The 15,609-nt window shown below is 38.3% G+C and overlaps 1 protein-coding gene across 7 annotated transcripts in view; it reads left to right on the top strand.

The window, feature by feature from the left end:
- Positions 1 to 14,411, top strand: part of PPP4R1 (protein phosphatase 4 regulatory subunit 1) — an 86,142-nt gene extending 71,731 nt beyond the window's left edge. For all 7 annotated transcript variants that reach the window (XM_057504036.1, XM_057504038.1, XM_057504037.1 and 4 more), the window contains 9 exons: positions 969 to 1,141; positions 2,422 to 2,517; positions 4,092 to 4,277; positions 6,035 to 6,196; positions 8,598 to 8,698; positions 11,360 to 11,480; positions 11,577 to 11,711; positions 12,148 to 12,289; positions 13,247 to 14,411. In XM_057504036.1, the coding sequence (XP_057360019.1) occupies positions 969 to 1,141; positions 2,422 to 2,517; positions 4,092 to 4,277; positions 6,035 to 6,196; positions 8,598 to 8,698; positions 11,360 to 11,480; positions 11,577 to 11,711; positions 12,148 to 12,289; positions 13,247 to 13,410 (1,280 nt within the window). In that variant the 3' untranslated portion in view covers positions 13,411 to 14,411. The remainder of the gene's footprint in view (positions 1 to 968; positions 1,142 to 2,421; positions 2,518 to 4,091; positions 4,278 to 6,034; positions 6,197 to 8,597; positions 8,699 to 11,359; positions 11,481 to 11,576; positions 11,712 to 12,147; positions 12,290 to 13,246) is intronic.
- The last annotated feature ends 1,198 nt before the right edge of the window (positions 14,412 to 15,609 follow it).

The raw sequence follows: 15,609 nt of genomic DNA on the forward strand, positions 1-15,609 counted from the left end.
TTGCTTACTTAATTTAGCAAATAATGACCTAATAGAATAGAGTCTCAACCTGTATATTTCTTTTATTGCCAGATACCTAGTGTACTTAGACTAGGATTTTATAAATGCTGCAGTATAGTAATAGGCTATCTTAATAAATTAGTTACTCTGATTGTTTTTTAGAAAATCCTAAAGTGGAACGGGGACATACTTTCTAATCTTTGTACTAAATATGGAGTTAAAATTTATGAATTTTATATTTTAAGATACCAGGTGGATTGTTATTCAAAGTAATGCTAAGCAATATTTTTTGCTAAATTTGTCTGTCATTTATGTGGGGAGAAGGAAGAATGCTCGATTTTAGTTTTGAATCAATTTTATAAAGAAGGTATAACTCAGTTTGTCAGATGTAGGAACCACTGCTTGGTAAGTTGTCATTTGGGTTTGCTGTAAGCAAGACAGTGCTCATTTGGGATCCCTGTGTTTGGAATAAGTCACTACTTTTCAAAAAGAATTAGAGAAAAATGAAATAAACTGGAATAAAATATGAGATGTTTAAATGTAACTGCACCAAAAATCTTTGTAATTACCATTGTTTTATATTGGCAGGGCTTGTGTGACTGCTCTTCTGCTAAAATAGCTTAGTAAGTAAGCCTTGTCAGTTTGATTCATGCACTACCAAAACATAGTTAACTTATACTGAAATTGACTCCTTTTAATAAACTGGAGGTACCTCCAAAATTAGATAGCACTTTTCTTCATACTAACGCAGAATAATGTACAGTAGTGGATAAACATTTTTAATCTCATGCAAGCATATTAGTTTCCTACTTCTCTCTTGGAGGACTAATGATTTACCACAGTAGAGTTTTTTTTTTTTCCCAGCTTTTTGATGGCAGTGTCAAAAAGTATACATTTCATTGATAACAGAACACAAACAGAGGAAATAATTCTGCTACTCACCTGCCATTTTCCTGCTCTACCAATAGCGCAAGTGGACGTGCTCTCTGCCGCACTGCGTGCTTCCAGTCTGGACGCCCGTGAAGAGGCCTGCAGTGCAGAAAAGAGGAGTGATGTGCAAGATGAGCTGGGTGCAAATGAGCTACCAAACTGTAAAATAAATCACGATGCCTCTGTGCCTTTAATCAACAATGCTGTTGAGGTAACAAACTCAGTAAAGTTATCGAGGGAGAGCAGTTTGAATCAGAAGTCTTCTGTTGGGGAATAGTTGTAGCTAATCCCTTTATACTTCTTAGTACATTCTGTTTGTTGCTGATTTTTTCCAGCTCTTCCTTTTGCATAAAGTACAAATAATTGTTGCCACATCCCAACTTTTTGACATTACTGTCATGTTCAATGCTTGGAAATGTAAATCCCAATCCTGTCTACATGACCATCTAAGTAGCCTCAATGTTAATGTAGCTCACTGCAGTGAAATAGTCTTACTGGAAACAAAGCCCTTTATCAAGAATAATTAACTCTTCCCTTTTCTTTTTGGAGAGGTGCTTTGTTTCTGATCGGACCATTTCACTGCAGCAAGCAACACAGTATTCCGAGCAGAAGATCGGGACTTGAGGCCATGTTGCGGAGGGCCAGTGGCCTTATCTGGACTCTGGAGTGTGAGGGTGGGTACTGTTACTAGCATTGTCTTCACTGTGTACTTGGAGCTGTTCTGTATGTTCCTTCTCTATAGCCTGCTGCACCCCATCAAGCCAGCCTCATTTGGTGTCATTATTTCTTACTCCTTGTTTATATAAAAAGGGAGAAGGAAAACACCACTGACTGCCAGAATCAGATGGCCACAGATCAGAGCGCTTGAATGATAAGCTCAGGAAAGAGTGCCTACATGTCCATTGCGGGATGGCAAGGGGTCCTTAGAGCTTCAGTGGATTTCTGTTTTGTTTTTGTTAGATGTCTGATGTAGTTAGAAGTCTTGTATAATACCAGTGCTTCAGAATGAAACCCTGATCGTGTGTCACCACTGGAGAGATGAATACTGTGACATCTCTGTACTTTAGGTGTTTTGTTACTTTCGGGTTTGGGGAGGCTGTTAAAAATACATATTTGTGAAATTAGCAATAGCTAAGAATAGAAACAGTAGAAGAAAAAGTATATGTGACATCCCATAGCCTCTAAAACAGTTCACTGATATCATAGTAAGCTAATTTCAGATGTTTGGGCCATTTCAGAATTACTTAAAGATTTACTTTTTCATTACTTTCATTCTGAAATTCATTTTCATACATTTGGCAACCTATTCAAGTTTGATTTAAGGCAGGGGAAGTTCTTATGAGGTCTTGGGTATGTTTTTATTAAAAGCATGAAGAATTTCTATGCATTTGTGTCTTTCGGCAGTCTTGAAAGGTAAGCAACTTAGGATAGTTCAAATGAAGGAAACTTACAGATAGAACAGTTCTGTAAGTAAGTGTTTTTTCCTAACAGAATATGGACTCCACCCTTCGCTATATTCATAATGATTCAGACTTGAGCACCAATAGTAGCTTTAGCCCTGATGAGGAAAGGAGATCGAAAGTACAAGTAAGTGACAAAAAAGTGCTTTATTTTGTGTGGGTGTTGTTAATTCCTCTTTTAAACACATTTCTCACCATATTTGGTCCTGCTTATAATTGAGTTTTTAAAAATTAGGACTAGTATATCATACTCTAAATAAGAAAATCCAAATAGTAGAGTAAAATCTAAACAAAAATCTCCCTCTTTTCACCCTTGTGATTACATTTTTCATTCAGAGTAACCACTGAATACCAGAGTAACTGGTCAGTTCCTTCTGTATTTCTTCATAAATTTTTTTTGTGGATAATGCATAAACATACATCTGTGCCCCTTTTTGTCTTTCAAAGACATAGAATCACACCACTAGGGTTTTTCATCATGCCTAATGATACACCTTGATTTCGGAGATGAAAACATGGAAAATGACTCAAAGCCATTATAAACTACCATCAGTGACAAGTTGCACTCCAAAGATTTTTAAGGATGGGAAATCATTGGAATATGATAGTTTGTACCTTGCCTTTCTTTCCTTTTTTTAAATTTATTGTGTCTTGGAGATCTTTCCATATGAGCACATAAGGACTCCCCCACCTGCCACCCACCCTCAGAACAGCCTTCATACACACGGAGTCACACTGCATGACGAAGGGGCTCTGACCTTGCTAGTTCACTATGTGCTTCCAGGTTTAGTTTTGTTGTTAATGCAACAGGCAGTGCTTCCTTCCTTCACCATGATTGTGCATGTTACTTGCTTCTAGGATTGTATGTTACTAGATTTCCTGGGTCAGATGGCATCTGTTCCTTATTTTTGCTTGTTCTGTTTATTAAAAATGGAGTCAGTATTCATAGTGTTTTGAAATATCCTTCTCACTGCTTGTAAACATATTTTCAAGTCAGTACATACAGATTATCTCATTCTTTTAATGAATTTATTTCAGTTTTAATTTTAAAATAAATGTTTACATAGTTCAAAATTCAAAAGTACAAAGGCAATCAGGGATGTTTCCTTCTCAGTTTTTTTCCTCTAGCATCCAAAGCAACCAATTTTATCTTTCCTTTGTATATCCTTCCAAAGCTATTTATACATAGGCAAGATTGTATATACTTTATTTTCCTCACATTTATACAAATAGATGTACATACACTTTAAATTTAAAATTTTTAGATTTGAATTTTTATAATTACCCGATTACCATCTGAAGGTGGGTATTGCTCTTTTTTTAAATGCATGTTAATAGTGTACCAGAGTGCCTGTTTTACCACACACAGGTTGCATCAGATTTTACAATCTATGCCAACATTGAAAGGTGATGACCTTATTTTTAATGTATCTTTTAAATTTAATAATCAATTCTAGTTCTCCTTTAGGCAGTTTTCTGTTTTAAGATCTTATTCATTGTTTTTCTCCTAGAATTGCTTATATTTATTTACAAATGTATTTCCCCTAGCATATTTTTCTTTTCAGTTATTATATACCTGAAAATTTGAGATTGTTTTTTCTCTATTTGAGATACTATGTTAAATCCATATATTTTTAAAAGTTTACCTGATTTACATCCAAACTGCTCAAAATACATCACTGTCTCATCTCTCTCCACAAGGACGTTGTGCCTCAGGCTCTGTTAGATCAGTATTTATCTATGACTGACCCCTCTCGTGCACAGACGGTTGACACTGAAATTGCTAAGCACTGTGCCTATAGCCTTCCAGGCGTGGCCCTGACCCTAGGCAGGCAGAACTGGCACTGCCTGCGGGAGACTTACGAGACGCTGGCATCAGACATGCAGGTGAGTAGGGAAGCTGAGTTCACAGAATGTGTGCAGGGAAGGTATAGGGTTGTGCCTTCCAAAACCTACTAGAATTTCTGCTAATGTTCTAGCAAGTACTTTGTATTACAGGAGTTCATATGCCGAAGAGGTTAAAAATGATACCAAAGCTTTCTTTTTGCACAGTCCAAGTTCCAGAGCTTGGTGGCTTCTTTTTTATCTAAAGTATTAGAGATTATTACCACATTTGATAGGCCTAAATTCCCAACTTCAGATGTGTTGCTATCTAAAGTTTGTGTATAGATTAATTATTGGGAATATAGGATATAGTTTTTCCCCTAGAAATCTAGAAATGCTTCTTTGATTTTTTAAAAACTTCATGGCACTTGTAGTGTGAGCAGCACTAATGGCCCTCAATGCAGTGATCATCTCAGTACAGCTAGGAGATTAACCAGGTGCTTGTGCATGTGCGGCTCTTCTCTGTCCCTAGCCCCCACCCCCCTGTGCTTTGAAAGAAGGTGGAATGTGAGGCTTTAACCCTAGGTCATTTTGTCTGGCTATCTGTGGGCTTTCTGGGTTCTTTTCTTTGGCCTTGTCAACTTAACTCCCTGCTGATGTCTGGTTTCCATATACTAAAATTTTGCCCCTCTTCCACAAAACCTATTCTTCCTTCAGTGAAATTAATCTCTCAGTTATTAAGAAGGCAGTCTGGTTAGATTATACTGAGATATGAATGATTTTCCTTTAAATGTCTTAGTCATACTGCGTTTTTCAAGGAATTGGTAGTGTTGACTAAGCAAGTTAGAAGTTGGAAGTAATCCTGAGAGAGCATAATTTAAGTTCCTTATCTGACCCAGGAGGTTACGAGACCAGGGTCTGAGCAAAGTGAATTGATCCTATCTTCACAGTGTCTTTAGTAGTAAAACTGAGTATGGGACCACAAAAAGCCTGCTTTCCAGAGTGCTTTATTCTCTCTGTTAGTAGTTTCCCATCCTTATTCCTGTGGGGCAGGGACGGAACCTCAGGGCTCCTGGTGACTGGGAAGGCTCTGGATGGGCAGATTCCCGTGTCCTCTCCCCTCCATCAGATCATCTCGTCTGTTTGATATTTTGAACATGGTATAAAAGTTTATCTCAAGTTTATCTAGCGTTTGGGGATAAAATCTTTGTTCTAAATGACTTCTTAAAAGGTAAAGTCTTAAGCTAAGTAACAGAGTAAAACACTTTAAGGCAACATGAAGAAAAAGATGTTTTCAATTTAAGATTTTCTGTAAATGCAAGGCATTTGTTTAGTGGTTCTTTTCTAGGCCTGTCTGCAAAATATTTTCCTGTTCTTGTGTTTTTTGGTTGCCAATTCCTCAAAAACAAGTTTTGTTCTCGTTTACTAATCCAAGACAGGCTGTACAGACGTCAGAAGGGGAACAGTAAAGTGAGAATGATGCCAGCCAGCCTTTGATCAATGTGGGGACATCAGTAAATTGGGCATCCTGTGTTCAGAAAACTACAAAAACTATGCCATTAGTGATTTCCAAGCATTTTTTTCTTCATAAATGAAAGGGAAATGATACATACTGTGCAGGGATTTAAAATTTTTCTGCTAGTTTTTGATACATAGTTGGCACTTAAAACTTTAGTCTCATTACTATTACTTTTATTCTGCTTTAATTATTTTGAGAGTAATAACATTCAGATATAAGTAGCCTTCATTTATTGTCTAAAAGTTAGAGAACTAAATACTTCGTGTTTAGCTTACTAATGCAGTTATTTTTACTTATGCAGTGGAAAGTTCGGAGAACTTTAGCCTTCTCCATCCACGAGCTTGCAGTTATTCTTGGAGATCAGCTGACAGCTGCAGATCTGGTTCCAATTTTTAATGGATTTTTAAAAGACCTCGATGAAGTCAGGATAGGTGTCCTTAAGCACTTGCATGATTTTCTGAAGGTAACTTTTAAATTCTTTTGTGTAAAACATGATAAAATTCTACTGTAGATCTAAAATTTGATTTTCTGCTACTACCAAGATAAGTTTCTGTATGTTCTGTTTAAGAAAATGTAACCATGAGTTGATAGTGAGGTGTGACTTAAAAAGGTAATACAATTCTAAGCAGTTTTGCTGGTGTCATTTTAATTTTTAATTTAAAAATAGTTACACTCAATTTCATTTTTAAATGATGTTACATCATGTTAGCAACATTAGTGCCTTTTTTTCAAAGTTGCTCAATTAAATATATGTAAAAAAAATCTCACGAACATTAAGTTCAGAGGCTTTATCTGGTATCTCAGAAGTCAGAATTTACCTTGAGTCCTCACTCTGTTGATGTGGGGATCGCTGGTCTCTGAGGTGAACACCCTCCCTGACTTTACAAGTTGTTTGATCCTGGAATACTGTTGTTTCTTAGACTTTAGCCTTGAACTGGGCTTTCCTGTAGTTCTAAGGTTTGAGGTATAGGTGTATTATAATCCTACCTTTTAAAAATTGATACCATGTTGTTATATTTTATACAGATCATACTGAAATTTCTGTAATTGTCCCAGTAATGTCCCTTATAGCTTTTTTCCCCTTTATTCAGAGTCCAATCAAGAATTGCATACTGACTTTAAATATCATGTCTCTGTAGTCCTCTTAAATCTGGAAGTCCCCTGACCTTTTGTCTTTAATATCATTGGCATTTTTGAAAAGGCCAAGCCAGTTGTGCAGAATGCCTCTCAGTTTAAAATTGAATGTTATTACACAATTAGATTCGGGTTAAACAGGTTTTCTTTAAAGGAGTATTACCTATCTGTATAGGTTGCCAGGTGTTTTCTCTGAAGGCATCACATCAAGCATAATAATATTTGGCTCTTCCAGTCACTGGTGATATCGAGTCCATCCCCTTGGTCATAGTAGTGTCAACCCATGTTCTCCATTGTAAAATGACATTTTACCTTTGTGATTGATCACTACTTGGTGGAACGATGCTTTCTAACTCTGTGAACGTCTTTCCCCCATGCTTTTGCATCTGTGGATCTATGCTCCATTCTTGCCTGAATCTGTTGTTATTTGTGGTGGTTGTAAAATACTGATTTTCTATTTTTATAATTCCTCTGTATTTATTAATTGGCATTCTCATGTAAAGATAATCTTTCCCTTTCCTCCTTCCTCCTTTTTGGAAGTTGTTACTATCAGTGTGGACTCCAGCTTTTTATTTGGTGTAATCTAATTTTATTTGGTGTGGTGACATTTTTGTCATTTGTTTTGAGCATCATTTTTGGCTAATTGGTCTAAATTTGATCCAATTTGGTCAGGGACCCCTTAAAGCTGCCTCATATGTCCTTTAAATTTGTTCTCTCACTTTTAAGCCCATCCTTACTTTGAGGCCCACCTTCTTTGTCTGCCCCAGCCTAGAGTCAGCTATTTTTCCAAGAAGCCCTGAGCTTTTTCATGGGGAGTGGTATTTAGAAACCAAGATCCAGGTACTGGATGTGCCTATTGCTCCTGGGGTATCATTTCTTTTAAGCTTATTCAGGAGACAGGAGCTGGGAGGGATTAGGGATTGACATCTACTTCCAATCCAGTACTATTTCTTCTTCTCTCTATATTTTCTCTCATGGTAAAAACTCTTGTTCTTACCAATGTTAACATAATTATTTGTTCAGTTCTACAACATACGTGAAGTAGTTTCAGAATTACTCCACTGACAATATCAACATAAAATCAGCTATTATTGTTCAGTATTTTCCTCAGCACTTTCTCTCCTTAGAACATATTCTGTGAAAATATATGGTGAGAGTACTAAGTTCAAATTTAGACTTTGTTTTTCTGTGTGATTCTTATCTATTTGATGTGTAGTTTAGTTTATTTGCTTCTGTTTATATCAAGTTTTAGGGTTTTCCCCCTTGTTGACTATATAAACCTACTTTTAAATATATTTAGAGAAATTATTGGGATAAATTTTTTTTTTCACTAAACAATTGTTTATTAGTACCTGCTATGTGCAGTCATGGTGCCATGGCACTAGGCTCACATACATGAATAAGAGCATAGTCACTGTCTGCAGAGTATTGCTGGTAACAAGAATGAGTGCCATTGTAAAGCTAGCCCCCAGGTACTGGGCAGTCCAGTAGGGGTCACTCACTGGCTCAAGAAACAAATATTTCAAAACAGGGTAATGACTCTTGAAGACAAGTTGGGATTATCAGGGAAAAATGAACTTTATACCAGTTTTTAAAACAATTAAAGGTACCTACTACATCTGTTCTTCAGAAGAATTAACTATATTATTTATAGTTGTTTTTAAGCAGTCTACTAAAAGAAATAATGTTTATACCTTCTTCTAGTGAGTATTTCTATTTTGTTACTTCAGCTTCTTCATATTGACAAAAGAAGAGAATATCTTTATCAACTTCAAGAGTTTTTGGTGACAGATAATAGTAGAAATTGGCGCTTTCGAGCCGAACTGGCTGAGTAAGTTCTAACAACGGGGTCATTAGACTATATTTGGGAGGGATATTGTTTATTTCATCTACTGTTTTTGGATTTGTTACTTTGTGTAGATCCAGGTTCCTATCTGGTATCCTTTTCCTTTAATATTCTTGTATTCAGGTCTTACTGGCAGGGAATTTTCTCAGCTTTTTTTTTTTTTTTTTTTTTGGTCTCTTTTACCCACCCTGTGTGTGTGTGTATGTGTTAGAATACACATAATAAAATTCACCATTGGTGACATTTAGAACCTTCCATTCCAGAAGGAAAGCCATGCCCCTTAAACAGTCACTCCTCATCTCTTCCTGCCCCTGGTGTCTGCAGCCATCAATCTTCTTTCTGTCTCTGTGGAATTACGTATTCTGAACATTCCATATAAATGGAATTATATGACATGTGGCCTTTTGTGTCTGACTTCTTCACTTAGCATAATGTTTTCAAATTCATTCATGCTGTAGCATGTATCAGAACCTTCTTTCCTTTTATTATTGAACAATACTTCATTGTATGAATATACCACTTTTTCTTTTTATCCATGCATCCACTCATCAATGGACATTTGAATTGTTTCTACATTTTGGCTGATGTGAGTGGTGATGTTATGAATAATAGTATACAGTTTTTATGTTAATACCTGTTTTCAATTTTTTTCAGAAGGATTTGTTGGTTATTTGGTAATTCAGTGTTTAATTTGTTGAGGAACAACAAATTTTTGCACAGCAACCATACTATTTTACATTCCCACTAGGAATGTACAAGGTTTCTAATTTCTCCATGTCCTCCCCAGCACTTGCTATTTTCCTTTTTAAAAAAATTATAGCCATTATTATTGGTGGGTGTGAAGTACCCTCTTACTGTGGTTGATTTGCCTTTCCTTAATGACTAGTGATGCTTAGCACCTTTTTATGTGTTTTTTTGACTATGTGTATATATGTTATCCAAAGAAATGTCTATTAAGTCCATTGCCTGTTGCTTAATTAGGTTGTTGTCTTAAATTGGGTTGTTGAGTTGAAGAGTTCTTTATATATTCTAGATTCTAGACATCACCTGCATTTTTAAAAGGTATCTTTGATGGGTATAGAATTTGGGGCTGACAGTTTTTCAGTTTTCAGTATATTAAAGATGCCACTCCATTGAGTTTTAGCCCACCTGGCTTCTACTGGAAATGGAAATGCCTCTTCTACCATCAACATAGAGGGTTGAGTTCCTGTAGTTGGGAGCAAGCTGGGTTTGGGTTTTGTTGCTTTGGTTACATTCAGTATGTTGTAAGCTTTCATTCTGCTAGCTGTGGGCTGCCTTCGCCTTTTTTCAGAGGTTGGCAGCGGGGCTTCAGGAGGGCCTTTTCATGTGTTAGTGTTTTGCCCTCAGCAGCTCCTGCAGTCCTGGAAAACAGGTGGGTTTTTGCCCCAGACCAGTTGTAGACTGCTGTTACTATGTGGTAGGCCACTGGGAAAGGGGAGAATCTGTTATTTTGGTTCAGCCTCAGTCTTTGGGAGGCCTTGTAGCCTGGGCTTTCTCAAAACCACTGCCCGCTCCCACCCAGTCTCTGCCTTGTATATGTGGTTGGTTTTGGGCAGTGGTTTCCTGCCCCTCAGCAGGAGGAGATGTCTGCTTGGTATCAGTGTGGGATTTAGCTCAGGAAAGCTTGCTGCCCTTTCCCTGAGAATAGGGAGTTTTTCTTCTCCTCTGCCCCCAGCTGCAGAGTGTGCATAGGTGGACTGGCTCTGCTGCCCTTCCACCAGTGGATTAAGGCTTTTGCTTTGTATGAGAGAAGGGCCCAGGGGAGTGCATGGAGTTTCACACCCAACTCCCTTATCTGTCAGGCACTCCCTTCCTGCTTTCCTGACCCCAGACTAGCCATGCGCACCCAGGGGAGCCCAGTGAGAAAGTCCACGGTGTCAGAAATAGAGTAGATAAGTGTGCCTCTCTGAGAGGATTTGTATTTATGTATATGTGCTGGTGTATTTGTCATTGCTGTATTATCTATATTCATGTTTAAAGTACACTTCCTGCTGATTACAAATGTAAATAATCTTAAATATAAAATCTGAAAGTCTCGTTCATATCCCAGGTATTTCTTCAAGGGCATTGTTGCCTCTGCTCAGATTAGCCTGGTGGGTGCTGTTAGTCTTCAGGCCCCTTCAGAGGTAGCAGGAACAGTTGCCAGAGGACCTCTTAACTTGTGTTCTCCTGAGTAAATGTGTCATTCCTGAGAAGCTTTTCAGGGGCTTGACAAATATGTATCAGGCTCCCTAAAACTGCTGGAACATTCTTATTTAGATAACTGATTTGTAGATGGAAGTTTCTTGGCACATTCTAAATAGTCACTTACGGAAAAAATGTGTTCCATGTTCCACTTGAACATACTAGGAAATGCTTTGCGCTCAGTCACTGTGGATACTGAGTCCCACAGCATTTGTTTTCCTTGCATTCTAAGGGAAAGAGGGACTTCTTGAACTTGTGTAGGGTTTAAATGCATTTCCAGATACTGGAGATAATTTTATGCATGAGAAACCAAGTTAATCACTAGTATTTGCATGTGTTCATCTTACAAATAGTGTCCAGTATTGCAAATAATTCAGATGATTAAGCTATTTTCATTTCTTTTAAAATCTTGATTTTTTTTTTTATAATTTGTTTTTGTAGACAGCTGATTTTACTTCTAGAATTATATAGTCCCAGAGATGTTTATGACTATTTACGTCCCATTGCTCTGAATCTGTGTGCAGATAAAGTTTCTTCTGTCCGTTGGATTTCCTACAAGCTGGTATGTGTTAAAATTTTTACAATTTTACATTAGTAAACTATTAAATAAGATCATGAAACAAGGTAATTCCTCACTTCTCCATGTTCACTCTCCTAGGTCAGTGAGATGGTGAAGAAGCTGCATATGGCGACACCACCAACATTTGGAGTCGACCTCGTCAATGAGCTGGTAGAAAATTTTGGTAGATGTCCTAAGTGGTCTGGTCGGCAGGCCTTTGTCTTTGTCTGCCAGGTAAGCAAAGACTTAACATTGGTGACACATTTTTCTATCTAGAACTGGGTTTCTTCCTTCACTCCTTGCCTCCCCCCACACCCTCTTTTTCATTCTTATGGAACAGAACTTTGTCACCTGGCCCTCTGTAGGATCACCTGTTCCCTCAATCTAATAGCATGGGATTTGGGGTCTGTGGGGCATAGCACAGGTGTGAAAATGAATGTGACTGAGCATGCCAGGCCTCTGTGAAGCAGTTGAAAAACTGCATGGGTTTCTGCAGGGTCTTTATTATGTCATTTCTATTTTGAATTCCCAAGTACCTGGAATATTGGTTTAAAAAGCAGTAACTAAAATCTGTAGCAGTGAAGTTATTACTTAAAGATTTTGTTGGCTAGTATTACTGTATGCTAGACTAAGCTGTCAGATCTAAAGCAGTTATTTTTTTTTTCCCCAGACTGTCATTGAAGATGACTGCCTTCCTATGGACCAGTTTGCCGTGCGTCTGATGCCACACTTGCTAACCTTAGCAAATGATAGGGTTCCAAATGTTCGAGTGTTGCTTGCAAAGACATTAAGACAAACGCTACTGGAAAAAGGTAGGCAGGTGGCTCTCTTGGGAAGTGTAGGCAGGGAGGAGGCTCAGACCACATAAAGAAAGATGTAAGCAGAAGTGTCCTGTGTTCCTAGAAATACTCTGACAGAAGAATACACTGTAGATTGTTAAGAGTGGTTGTTCCCTCTGAGAGAGGACACAAGATTAAAGGGTGAGGAAAGGGACTTATAATGATTGCCCTTGTTTTCTAGTGGAATTTATGTTATACCTTAAAACAGTAATTTGAAAACTTGGACACTGACCTGACTGTGTGGCCACCTCCTGCCTTTGGTGCAGCCCACTTGACACCGTTACTGCTGGCTGGGGCTATGAGGCACGTGGGCATTTCTTTCTCCTCTTCATTCATTAGGCAAAAGGCAAATGTCCCATAGTATTTGCTTTGCTGTAAATGATAAGCTTCTCAAGATTCAGATTGGTTGTCCTTTTTAATTCTCCCCAAATGCATAACAAATACCACTTTGCATGAACTCAGGGATGAGACACAGGAAGTTTGGAATAGACTTCAAAGAATATGGGCAAATGAATATTGCTTCTTTTTTTCTCCTTTGGAATTCATGTACATTTTTCGATGGCAACTATAATAAATTGGCTAGAGAAGACTGGTTTTCAGTGTGTATGTAGTTAGTATATGAAATTTTTTTCCTTTCTACTGAGCTAATTAATAGCTACAAGTTTTAATATGTTATCTTTGCTGTCATTGAATATTATGAGATTTAGTCTGTTAGAAAAATAGTCAAGATAAACCTAGTAATTTTCTTACATTTGGAGATTTTTTTTCATATAACTGATCAGTTTAGAAGACCATTTATAATTCAGCATAGCTTGTGTATATACTTAGAAATCATGTTTTATAATGACTAAGAACTTTGTATACTTGCACTTGATAAAACTATGAAAGGTTAGACTAATTTCATTTGTTATCTGCACTTCTCACTTCCAGACTATTTCTTAACCTCTGCCAGCTGTCATCAGGAAGCTGTAGAACAAACCATCATGGCTCTTCAGATGGATCGTGACAGTGATGTCAAGTATTTTGCAAGCATCCACCCTGCCAGTACCAAAATCTCTGAAGATGCCATGAGCACAGCTTCCTCAACCTACTAGAAAGCTTGAACCTTGGTGTCTTTCCTGCTGCGTACGGAGCCAAGGTTTGGCAAGTGCTCCCCACGTGTATGTGTCTGGGACAGTCTTTGGGAGGGGGAGAAACCTTCCTTCCTTGCAGACTGAATTGCAGGAGCAATTGCCTATGCTGATACCAGGGATTTTAAGAGTCGAGAAAGTACAGTAAACAATATTATCTTATCTTGACTTTAAGGGAAAATAATTTCTCAGAGGATTATAATTGTCACCGAAGCCTTAAATCCTTCTGTCTTCCTGACTGATTGAAACTTGAATTGGCAGAGCATTTTCTTATGGAAGGGACAAGATTCCCAGAGACCTGCATTGCTTTCTCCTGGTTTTATTTAATGACAGATAGATGGAATTATAGCCAGAAGGTGGCTCTGAGCCAGGATGTGAGAGAGACCTTCAGTATTAGCCCTCACTATTTCCACACAGGCAAGGACCTGATGGGTTCTGTGGCCCACTGCCCACTGGCTTGCTAAGTGTGAATAGCTTTTGACATGTAAATGCGAAAGGAGATTTTTTTTGGTTTCTCCTAAGGGCTTGATGCTAACACTAAAGTAGAATCTGATTTTAACTCTTAAATGCAGCATATTGCTGTACACATTTACAGAATGTTCACTGAGTATGTCCTGATTTTTTTTCATGCTGGTCATGACCTGAAGGAAATTTATTAGCACGTATACTGTGTGTCAGGTGTTTTTAACTTGATCATGATCGGCTTTGAGGTGCAGCTTTTCTCTTCACATACTGTACGTATCTGTAAGCACTCTTGGGAGTGTTGCAGTCTTTAATCATGCTGTTTAAAACTGTTGTGGCACAAGTTCTCTTGTCCAAATAAAGTTTATTAATAAGATCTATATAGAGAGAGATACACACTTTTGTTTGTTTTCTAGATGTCTGTAAAAAAAAATGCAGTTTGTGACCTGTATTAATGATTTAGTATAAAATGGAAAAACTAGATTAAAATATTTGTCTTTTAACTAGTTCAGTAATTTCTTTAAAATCTATATATGCCCCCTGGGCTGGGTCCCACGTTGGCCCACTACAGGGGCAGCCAAGCTCCAGGCTCCTCAAGCTTCTCTCTGCAGCCCCAGAGGCTGAGTGCGAGCTTAGCACTTGTCCTAAAGCTCTTCATCTACAGGAGAGCACCTGGAGGCTGGACCACCTATAAAATGGGAGTGAGCAAACCTGCCCACCTTTCTTCACAGGCTTGTTTGGTGGTCCAGTGAGATACTGTGTGAAGTTGCTTTCTAAGTGTTATAAATGTTGGTTGCCCTCATAAGCCCAAGCTGAAAGACCCTTGGCCTGAGTTCCTGGGTGCTTCTGTGAGTTTTGGTTTCACTTACTCAGTAGGGGCTCCTTGGGGTCTCAGTAAGCAGAAGAGGCCCCCTTGAACCTTGATGTGTGGATTTGGGACAGTTTGGGCTGCTTCCTATAAAAACTACTACAAATAAGCCTTTGGTTTCTTATTGTATTATAGCTCAGATATGTTTGCACTGGAAATAAAATGTAAGTGTGAACAGTTCCACTGGGACAAATGAATGACTAAACATGTAGGTGTAACATTGGGCAGTGGGTGACCAGGGCAAGTTGTGGGTCAGTGGTGGGTGGGGATGGGTTGAGGGAAGGTGTCTGTGAAGCAGCATCAGAACAGATTGAAAGAAGGTGTGACCTCTTTTGATTTAACCCAGCCTAATTTTTGAGATAAATATTCTCTGCTATTAAGTTATAATAATATACTTTGTTCCCTAGAACTTCAGAACTAAGTTACATTAGAATCATACACTAATGGCTGCACTTTTTTTAATGCAATGGCAATGATAACTGTATGTTTTGGGATGAAGAACTCTAGCTTAGGTACTGGCTTTCACGCTGCTACTTGGGGCCGAGCTCAGGGCCGGTGTCAGATGCTCTCTGGGGCTCACAGTTCTGCCCGTGCTGCCCTGGTGTGGCGGGTCTCCTTGGCAGTGGGTACAGAAGGCACCTTCGCGTTTAATGACTAATACAACCAAGGAGTTCACAGTTTGAATAAACTGAGGAGGTCCCAGGTTGAATAATCTCTTAATGAAATTCAAAATAGGAAAAAGACTCAGGTGTCACCTCTTCATTTCAGCTCTTTTAGTAGTGACTGTGTTGGCCAGAAAAGGCTGCCTGAGGATGTCAGGAGGGCTGGGTCCT

This window comes from Manis pentadactyla, chromosome 6 (assembly GCF_030020395.1).
Source record: "Manis pentadactyla isolate mManPen7 chromosome 6, mManPen7.hap1, whole genome shotgun sequence".
In the NCBI taxonomy this organism is placed as follows: Eukaryota; Metazoa; Chordata; class Mammalia; order Pholidota; family Manidae; genus Manis; species Manis pentadactyla.